The following is an 11,223-nucleotide window of genomic DNA, read 5'->3' on the forward strand; positions in this document are numbered from 1 at the left end:
CAGAAATGCAGGTACACTCGTTACCCAGAGCCAAGGCTTCCCTGCTGCAATTTATTACTCTGCCACCCCAAATTAACAGCTCCATCATCCCAAATTTGCCATTCCAAGCCCATCACTGCCAGGATGAGGGCAAAGGGCAGTTTGTGGCACAAAACCCACTCAGGGCACTGCTGTTTATCATCCTTCACTCATGGAATGCAATTCATTTACCTGGCTCTCCACATCCACAATCCCAATCCGTGCCTCCTCCTACCCCATTTTTGTTTTTCACACGAATTATGGAAGCAAAGCTATTTATTACAGGGATGGACACACTCCTCCCCACAGCATGCCCCTCTTTGCTACAGCAGTGAAAACCTCTCATCAAACAACACCATGGATTATCTGCCTGTATGTTTGGTCATGTTTTAGGATGTCCCTCAGGGCTATGGAAAATCCCCTTAGGGAATGGGATCCTGCATGGGACTTGAGATGGGAGCTTGGAAGTCACAGTCTCTTTTCTTACTCCCCTTTAGAGTACTGCCAGTACTTTCCCAGTCAGGTGAAAGACACAGCAGTTGTTCCACTGGTGAGAGCTGCAGCACCACCCTGAGCTCAGACTTTTCTCCAACCACCAGCACAATGCCCATGAGCTCAGATTCTCTTTTGTTTCAAGCCAAATACCAGCCTTGTTCTTTTTGCTCTAGACATGCATGAATTTTGTCTGGAAAACAAAAATCACTGTCTTTGAGCCCCATCTACTTACAGCCATCTTGCCTAAGCAGCTCTGCAAATTCCTTGGACATGGGAAGGCAGAGGAGAAGCAGCTGCCCTGTAACACCTGGAGTGGCAGCTCTTGGAATCAGGTGCCAAGTGGTGCCCGTTTGAGAGCAGAAGGGAATCAGCTCCTGACAAAGCACCACAGCAGATGGGCCCGTGTTTAATCCAGAGTGGGCAGCATCTGCAAGTCCAGCTGCTGGAATTTAAAAGCAGGAGCCTCTCTCTGTCTGGGGACCTTTCCAGGGGCCAAATCTACTTCTGACAGCAATGCCAGAACCACCCTGTCCTCCTCCATCTGCCAAAAATACCCTGGCTTGATGATGCTTTATGCAGATTATATGGTCCAGAATGGGACAGCATCCCCTCTCCATTATCATTTACCTCCTCAGGTGGGCACAGGCCTTGCACAAACAAATAATTATTGGAAGCAATTAAAAAAAAAAAAAAAATCTGAAATATCAGCTACATACCTGAGCACAAGCAAAGGAAGTTTTTACAAGTCTTCGGACAAATGTCTGAGAAGAGCTGAAACATAATTCGACCAACTAGAAAATAATTTTTAAAAAAATAATTAGAGTTTTAGAACTGTTTGGAATAAGAAAATCTGCATATAAATTAATCTGTACGTTCTAAAAATGTAATTTTCTGAAAAAAGGTTATTTTATCAAGCAGAATAAGAAAACATCTTAAGTATATATTAGGCATATATTAAAACACACAGCAAAAAGGAGAATAACACAATTGTAAAACAAACGACATTAAATAATATAATTCCATCCAATTTATCAGAAGTCCTAGAGATTCTGTTGTGATTTGAACCTGGAAAGCCAAGCTGATTTACTAAAACAGTTTAATCATGTCAGATCTTTTCCATTTTGAAAATGATTTCCCATAAATACAGGCCCTCAGAGAGCTGGAACAATTCCCTCCCCAATTACTGTGTTTATACAAATACATTAATAATCACATTTCCACAGTTTTCCCTGTGATCATTACCTACAAAGTCCAACTGGCTTAGCTCCATATTGTGCTGAGGATTACAGCTGCATTGGCACTCTTGGCCTAAAATCCTTTAGTTTACAAAAACCCAGATGAACCAAACAGGGGAGATGAAAGGCAGGCAGAGCTAAAGCTCCACTTGCCAGGTACTATAAACCAAATATTTTCTCTTTGCTACTGGTGGTAGTTGTGCTATGCACCCTCCAAATCTATTAAAATACTGCTGAAAAGTGGTTCAATATAAAGAAAAAAAAAACATTTTAAAACAAACTGATTTTTATTTTCTATTTTATTTTCCAAGATACTGGGATGTATAGTACTAAAAAAAAAAACCCCACAACAAACCACTCCCAAATGTCTGAAATCTTTCAAAAAATACAGAATTAATAAAGAAAAAAATGGTATCTCTGCAGGTTGTAAAATAATCCATAGAAGCCTCACTGTTGGGCAGGACTACAAGGAGACCAGTAATAATTTGTCAATGAGCACTACACTCTAGTGGTGCACACTGGTAAGACTTCATCATTTTTAAAAGTAACTACTCCAGGAATAACTTCCCTTTTCTTTCCTTTAAAGAAAAAAAAATTAAGTTCAAATGTATTTCATTCAATACTTAGTCACCAAAAAAAATTTGAGAGGCTCCTAAGAAACTGCATTCAATTTTAAGGCTAGGTCCAAATACATACAATTATAAGATGGCAAATTGTTGATTCAGGCAGGAAGAAATGAAATGACAGCACCAGTACTTGATAATCTTAGATAAAAATTCAAGATGCCTTGAGCTGTTGAAAGGTCTGTATCTCATTAACTGCAGGAAAAATGTTCTCTAAGCACTCATCACTACAGCAGGAAAATTCAAAGGAAATGGGGAGAGTGTCCAGAGAATGAAGAAATAGGGAATATGGAATGACCCCCATCAGACAGCAGTTCTGTAACTACCACTATGACAGGATGGCTACTTGCAAGTGAAGAAACCATTCTAAGCTGTGAGGACTGAAGATTCCTACAAGGAACACAACAGAGAAGACAGTGTAGTAGAAGAGTTATCAATTGTCATTATAGCCCAGGAATTCAGGAGAACACAAATCTCATTCCTCTGCTGCAAAAGCACCCAACTGAACAGAGACCAAGTGCTTTAGAGAGTCACATCCAGATTTTACAGAATCATGGAAGAGAATCCCAGGATGGTCTGGGTTGGGACTTTAAAGATCATCCAGTTCCAGCTCCACTGCGGTGGACAGGGATTCCTTTCACTGTCCCAGGTTGCTCCAAGCCCTGTCCAGCCTGGCCTTGGGCACTGCCAGGGATCCAGGGGCAGCCACAGCTGCTCTGGGCACCCTGTGCCCCAGCACCCCCATACGGAGGAATTTCTACCTAATATCTCATATAAACTCCTCCTCCTTCAGTTTAACACCATTCCCCCTTGTGCCACTGCTCCATGTCCATGTGAATCCCCCTCCAGCTTTTCTGGGCCCCTCTATGTCCTGGAAGAGACTCTAAGGTCTCCCTGGTGCCTTCTCTTCTCCAGGCTGAACAGCCCCAGCTCTCTCTGTCTGTGCAGGAGAAGATTCCTCCTGCATTCACTGTGTGAAATAACACACGACACTTTCCAGGGAAAAAGCTGTCACTACCCCCATTCTGCTCTCCAGCCCAGCTGCTGCTTCACCAAGGTGCCAGCTGCCAATTAACTGAGGGCTGCTAGTCCCTGCAGGCTCCAGAAGGGACTTTTACCCTGAGACATAAATTGTAGAAGGATTTTGGTTGCAAGCCCTACCTACAAGCCCACCACATTTAGCACCTGAAGCAGCAGACACCACCACTGTGGTGTTTCACTGGAAGAACTCTCTCATGTTCTTGCAGATGACAAGGCAGAAGATGGAAAGAGACATTCATAACTAAGGTATCTGTTTCAGCAGTATTTTTCAGCAGTGCTTTGTCAATAACAAAGTCTGCCAGGTGCTCATAAAATCACAGAATGATTCGTGCTGGAAGGGACCTTAAATCATCCAGTTCCGTGCACAGGGACACCATCCACTAGATCAGGTTACTCCATATCCATCCAGCCTGGTCTTTTTAGGCCCTTTAATCCTACAGATTGTAATGCACATATATCCCACATCCAAAGACTACAGATCCAGTTGATAAGATAAGGGCTGTCTCCTCCATAAAACCTGGAGCGCTGCTTACCCAGCTCCATCCAGCCCCAGAAAACGCTGCTGTCTGCTCCTGAGACACAAACCACACACCGTGTATCCATCTGCTGGGTTACTGTCTGCATTTTACTGCAACTGCATGAATACCATTATCACTGAGAGGTTGTATTTTCTACTGACAAACAGGCAATGAAATGTGCCAGAGAAAGATCAGACCCATTTTCACACCTTGGTCAAAGATGCATGAAGAACGGCTGCTAATAAAAAAAATTAATAGAAGTGTGTACGATTAGCAACTACAAATCTTTCTCTTGCCTCATCCCTCACAAAAAAAAGAAAGACCTCATTTAAAATTTGGAGCTGAAGTATATGCTGATTTAACACAGATAAAAAAAGCATTTGAGATGCTACTTATTTCCCCAGATTTAGACACCTCTGAAATGATCCACCTTCCCTGCAGAGAATTTCCAATGCTTTCTTCAGCTTCGTTTCCCCCATGCAAAGGTTAAGTGATCTGATAAGGGAACAAGCTTTCTGTGACTAACCATAACATTTGCACAGTAAATTAAAATAAACAAACAAAATTAACTAAAAAGAGCCAGTCAAGTATGCAAAAGCTGCTCACAAATCAACCCAGAGTCTTCAGTTGGCTTTAACTACAAAATAAATGTGCACAGACACCTCAATTCCAGGTTAAAGTAAAAACTGCTGGGATTACGTTTACCTATTATTTCTGAAACAGTAACTTGATAAAGTATTATTTGTAAGCAGGCTTTGAACTCATTTTTTAAAAAATCAGAATAAATGGTGAAAAAAGTATGTACTTTACATACAGCAAGTGATGCCTATGTAAAATCTAAGCTGTTTGGAAATTTGATAAAGTGCTCTCTGCTGTTAATGAGCTGCACCAATTAGAGAAGCCAAAAGGCAAAATGACCAAAAATAATCTAATTTCAGAACTAAAGGATGAAATTTTTTCCTTTTGTTTTTGAACAATTTTCCAGCTGAGGAAGAACTAGTACTTGATTCAAATTAAGTGGTAAAAAGTTACAGTAGGAATATCCATGCTATACTGAAATAAAGGCTCCTGCTAGCAAAGTTTATTAAAATAATCATTGATTTAAAATGTTTATTGTTCCAAAGGTAAATCCACCAATTTAGCTGCTGAACTTTTTGGAAAAAAAACCCCTTGGGAGCCAAACATAAATGGTTTCAAGTTATTTTCCAAGTAATGTGAACTGTTTTTCTAGATTTTATTATGCTGGACCACACAGGTACCACACAGCTGCACACTCCCAAAACAAACCTGGTTTTTCAAAACTGTATCTACTGCATTTTATCTTTTCTCACTTTCTTTGAGTAAACCACACATGAGGTATTTTTCCCAGCCTATCAGCAGGAATATCCTGCTGAAGGAGAAAGCAGGGATTACAACCAGTGAGACAATGATGCACAGCCCAGGATGGCTGCCAAGGCCCCAAAGGCTCAGACAGATTTGCATACAAGTTTAAATAACAACTCACTAAAAGGACCCTATTTGAATTTCATTAATTTGTTTATCCCTAAATCTCTGAACGCTATGGCACATGAATTTTAAAAAAACTGCTTCAAAGTAGAAATGTGGCTTCGGTTTTCAAGGAAATCAAACCTTAGTGTGGAACAAGAATAGATTTTATTTAAAATATGAGTTTCAAGAATGGATGCCCCAGTTCCCCTGAGCAGGGATCTGTAACCCTGACACATTAACACTTTGTTAACATCCCGTGCTCCATCTGCACTCTTTGCAAGGAAAACCTCCATAAGCTTCTCTCCCCAGCTCTCTAAGCCCATTCTTCCACCAATTCCACCTGAAGTTCCCTCCATTCTCTTCTTCTGTGTTCTCCATGAAATCAAATTTATTTCAGTCCTTCACACACCAAACATTCCCTGGGTTCAGTTTCCCAGGGATATGGAAGTGAGGGGCAGCACTTGGCCTCCTCCTGGCAGAAGAGGCTGATCAGTGTTTCTTGCATTTACTGCTCCAACTTGTTCCAGACCTCAAGGTGAGACTTCAGGGTATTTCATCCTGCACTGACAACAATTCCACATGATTATTCTGAATAAAATTTTTATTGAATCAATTCCTTTCAAATCTCCATCTCACCACTCCTGAGAGGAGTTTTTTCCATATGGGATCCCCCTTGGCTCCTGCTGCCCCACACACAGTGGTTGCCCATGGGCTCATAGATAGCCAAAGCTCTATTTTCTGCCAATATACAATTTTTTCCTTCTAAAGACTAAAAGTTAATGCAGAGCCAGTTGAGAACAGTTTCTGTCTTCAGGAAAGGTAACAAAAACCCCACATGACATCACTGGGTCTATTACTTGTTAATTGTGGAGGCACAACTGAGTGACTATTTCAGGGGAGCTCATTCCACATAAATTCACAGTAGCTGAAATCCCAAAATACACCAAACTTCAGGCTAAAGTGACTAGAAAGAGAGAAGTAAGGAAAGACCAGACTGGTTGTTATGGAAAGGGACACACCCTAGTCATGAAGTGGAACAAATCAATGAGCCAGAGGTCAAACAGTAAAGGAAGACAAGAGAGGAAAAAAATAAAAGGGGAAAAAATGGATAAATTATTCTATGCATGAGAATGAAACAAAGCAAAACTGAGTAAATTTACCAAACTTTAGGATGAATGAAGCCAGTCAGGGAGTGGGGTGAGGAGGGGAGATGTGGGAAAAAGATCTTGGATGGCCACAGGAACTGCTAGAGCAGCCAAGTGCATCTGTGACATCCTAGTGGGACATCTGTTCCAATTATCACAGTACCTGAAAGGCTGCAGCTTCACACAGATTTGGCCTCACAGAGTAAAGACAGAATTATTTAAATAGGCATCTGCTGCCATCCCAAAATTCTTGGAATACTGTAAGCAGTTTAATCATGTGTGCACACTCCATGTGCCCAAACCCACTGGTGGGGGGCCCAAAAGAAGGAAGAAGCACTCTTTGTGCCAGTATCAAAATAAATGCTTCTTCCTGATTTGTTTTCCATTTGCCCTTTAAAAATTATGAACCACAACCTGCATTCATAATAATAAAAAAAAAAATGCTTAACAGGCAACTTATTTAAAAGCAGACTAAATTTAGCTTTAAAAACCATCAAGCCAACAAAGTTTGCCCCACTGCAAGAGGCAAGTACAAGCTGGCACTGAGTTTTATTCCAGGATTCTGTAGCTGTAATAAAATATGGACACAAAAGCTGTAATAAAGCTTCTGGAAGCACAGCCAAAGCAGAGTTATTCACTCCTGCATTTTCCAAGGATCTTATTAGAATAAAACTGACCTGGCTTTTAATTGCTACAGGTATCCTGGCACACCTTGGGCAAGCAAAGCCTGGAAGGGGAGAGCCAAGATTTGGCAGCTGTGTAGGGGGAACGCTTTTGGACTCACAGCAACCTACAGTGTGAAAAATGACACAGTTTTTGTGTTCTGCAGGCAAAAAGATGCTTCCAGTGCTGCAAGAGGCACATCCCCTTCTCTCTGCATTTTGTGGAGATGTTGGTTCAGCTTTTCAGTGCACACAAGGTGGGGGCAAGGCCTTTTTTCTTGGCTAGCAAAAAAAATGCAGGGCTGTTCTGCTCCCCACTTCCCCCTATATCTCCTAAGATTGAGTAAGCATATCAGCTCATTTATTGATGTCAAAATAAGCAAAACGTTCATTTGGAAATCTGCCGGCAGCTAAAAAGTTAAAATTAATACCTGACTAGTGCCAGCAGGAAAGAACATCTCTCAGAATTAGTGCTTGGTGTCACCTGGAAGCACTGATTTACCACTTGATTCAGCTTTTGAAGGTCATCTTAGAGCTAAGAGAGCAACATTTAAGCTTTTTAAATATATCCTTAAATTCTGAGACAGAGTTGCATGGTGAATTAATAAACAGGCACCAGAATAAAGCAGCAAGACCAGACAGCACGCGAGTCCCAATACCAATTTTACAAACTGGCATTTCTCCTACAAAAACCCAAGCCATGAGTCAGGTGCAATGAAACCAGCAGGGCTCCAAGTTTGATGTGCAGCTGGGAGATTCCTGTTACTTCCAAGAGAAAATAAATGCAGACAGACACAAACAGAAGCAAAGCCCTGGGTCTGCTCCAGGTAACCCAAGCTCTGCACCACCAAGAACACCAGCACTGCAATTCCTCCCTGACAGCTCTATCAGTCACCAAACCCAAATAGGTTTGGGGGAAAACGAGGTAATCCACTTTCACTCGAGATGCACAGCTCAAAGCTGAGGAGGGGACGAGGCAGGAGGAGAGATTATGAAATGGGAGCAGCAAACTGAGCAGGGAGAGACCCCTCAGAGGAAGTCAGAACAAAAAAAAAAAAAAAAAACCACACTAAACCTAAAAAGATAAGCAGCAAATGAGATTGAGAATGAATTGTCTTTGCTCTAAATCAATTCTAACAAACTACCATTCCTAACTGGAAACCCACCCAACCTGAAAGAGTTTCAGGTGTCTCATTCTGTAGTAAATTCCACCCAAAACTAAAGACACGGAACACTTTAAAACTCCAATCGCCTTATCTCCTCCTTGGAAGTATTCAGAAAACACAGTGTCAATCAAAATAACTCAGGACTTACAACAGCAACAGATTTATAGATATGCCCTATCAGGTCTCTGAAGTTAGAGCAGCACCTCTCTTCTTAAACTGTGGTGAAAATAAAACACTGAAAGGGTTTCAGTTGCATCTGAATTAGGCTGAAATTTAGAATATCTGAGACATAACCTCTTAATTCAAAGGTTTTCAGAAAAACATTGAAGTAGAAAATGAAAGTGAAAGCATAATGAAGCCATCACATATACTCATTTTTCTAGAGACAAGTGATAGCAAGATAAAGCACGGAGTATGTGTGAGACAACTAATAAGCATTGATAAATGCGTGTTCAAAGAGATGGGTGAGAAAATCTCCACTCCCATCTTTACAGAGGGGGGAAAACACAAGAGAGAACCAAGCTACTGTTCAGCATTAAAACTCACTTCTATGCTTCTAGGCATTACACTTGTATAGGGAAAATATGAGTTAAAATATGGATTTATTTTAATTATTGAGGGTTTTTTAACAGGCCAGCTAGTGAGGTGTTCTGTGCTTCTATGACTGAATGCCCAGTCCTTCCTTTACATTCAGAAGACTCATTTTGAGCAGGACAAGGAAAGATTTAGCCCAGATTGGGAACCCTTAAGTTCCTTCCCTGTTATAATTATTGTACGATTAAAAATACATATAGGAGTAAATATCCAGTCTCCTCACAGCCTGCCCCGGTTTTCCAGTTTATAGAAGTGGCATAACAGAGCTGTAATAGAAAAGGTATAATACATCACCAGATAGCTTTATACCTTCAGAACAGCGTTTATCAGCCCTGCCGAACCTTTATATTCACGTGTGCAAATAAAAATCGATCCCATGGGAGAATGAGGAGTACCCAGCACCCCAGAAAACATCCGAACTTATTAAAAAGTAACTCAGAAATAACGCATCAATGACCAAACTCGCTGCTAGCGGCTTGGGCCCGTAATGTAGGCAAAAAAGCGTGATTTAAAAGCCCCAAACACCACCTTACCTGGCTCCCTGTTGATCTCTATCTCGAAGAAGCACTGGGGCCGGTCCTGCACCCCCATGGCCGCCCCTCGGCCTCGCCACCTGGACACAAAGCAGAGAAGGAGCCCCCGCGGTCCCTCCCTCCGTCCCTCCCACCTCACCCAGGGGTTCAATTACAGCGGGGCGGCTCCGCCTCAGCCCCGAGCCCGGCGGCGGGGGAAACTCGCTCTGAGGGGAAGCGGTTCCTGCCGCCAACACGCAGCCGGGCTCGGCGCCGTCAGCGCGGCCCATCCCCTTCCTTCCAGCCGCTCCCCCCGTGCCTCCTTCCCCATGGCTCCGTTCCCCCGGGGGTTTTTACCTGGCGGCTCCAGCGCTTTGTCCCCTCACGGCGCGCCCCCCTCAGCCCTCCCGCCCCGCCGCCAGGCGGCGCCGCCGGCCCCGGCCGCCATTACCCGCCCGGCCTCAATGGCCGCGCCAGGCCACGCCCCCTGCCCGCCGCGCTTTCCCGCCCTCTGCGTGAGGGGCAGCGGGGGCGGTGCCGGGAGGGGAGGCGTGAGCGGCCTCCCCCCTGCCGCTTTAAAAATGATTAATGGTTAAATAATTATAATTATAGCAATAGTAACAGTGTGAGAAATAAATCCGACTCTTCACTCGTGTTTTGCCGGGATGGGAGGGGAAAGGGAGTGGCGCCATGAGGGGAAGGGGGCTCCGCTCCCTCCTAGACATGACGTGAGCGAGCTCCTCCGTTGCCGCGTTTGAAACGATTAATGCTAAAAAAAACCCAAAAAACAAAAAAATTAAAAATCCAACTCTTAACTCATGCTTTTCCCCTATGGGAAGTGTAATTGCCTGTAAGTGGTAGGCTGTGAGTTTTAATCCTGGAAATAGCGGCTCGATTCCCTCTGGTGTTTTGCCCTCGCTATAAAAATGGGAGTGAAAATTTGTTTGCCCACCTCTGAACGCTGCTCTACAGAGCTTTACAGAATACATAACAAGAATAAATAGCATCAGAATAACCTTTGCAGAATAAATATAGTGAATAAATAACCTTTACAAAATAAATAACCCCCGTGGTGGGGGTATCTCACTGCCCTGACCCCTCACCCTTATGGCCATGCTGAGGGAACCCGCCAGTTCCTTCACCCCTTTAATTTGACGTGTCTCCATGAAATAAAAATGTTTTTGTGAGTATAAATAAGCCCTCAGAAGATTATGGATGGAAAAAGTTCTCTGCATGTGTTCCTGGTTCCTCCTCAGGAGGAGAACGTGGCTGGTACCAGCCTGGGATCATCCTGCCCTTGCTCAGCCTCAGCCTTGCCACGTCTTAGAAACTCAAATAAATTTAAACCAAATACATTTTAATGACTGCAGCAGGTCATAGGTTATTTATTCCGCGTTGGGGATGTTGGACCATGCGGGAATGTGGAAGTGGTAACGAGAAATTGAAGTGTCAAACTGCTTAGGAAGGAGAATTAAAACTGTAAATCCTCAGCCTAACACATCCTTCAAGCCAAGTTACTTCACACCAAGGGTATCTAGAAGCTTAAAACAATTTGGTTTATTAATTTAATTTATATAAATATCTTGTTACACTACCTTTAGTAATTCCAGAAAGAAGTTTTGTTTCTTTCTAAGCAGGAAGGACACTTAGTCCTCAGCACTCAAAAAGCAAATTATTTCCAATGTTTCCCAAAAGTTGTACAAACCAGAACTCTGCAGTAATTTTA

The 11,223-nt window shown here is 42.7% G+C and overlaps 1 protein-coding gene across 4 annotated transcripts in view; it reads right to left on the minus strand.

Annotated features, from left to right (window-relative positions):
- The window catches only part of NKTR (natural killer cell triggering receptor), a 36,429-nt gene extending 26,831 nt beyond the window's left edge, over positions 1-9,598 (minus strand). For all 4 annotated transcript variants that reach the window (XM_014873717.2, XM_014873716.2, XM_014873715.2 and 1 more), the window contains exons 1-2: positions 9,519-9,598; positions 1,230-1,304 (exon numbers count right to left, since the gene is read on the minus strand). In XM_014873717.2, the coding sequence (XP_014729203.2) occupies positions 1,230-1,304; positions 9,519-9,576 (133 nt within the window). In that variant the 5' untranslated portion in view covers positions 9,577-9,598. The remainder of the gene's footprint in view (positions 1-1,229; positions 1,305-9,518) is intronic.
- Positions 9,599-11,223: the final 1,625 nt, after the last annotated feature.

Source organism: Sturnus vulgaris, chromosome 1, assembly GCF_052056855.1.
Source record: "Sturnus vulgaris isolate bStuVul1 chromosome 1, bStuVul1.hap1, whole genome shotgun sequence".
Classification (NCBI taxonomy): Eukaryota; Metazoa; Chordata; class Aves; order Passeriformes; family Sturnidae; genus Sturnus; species Sturnus vulgaris.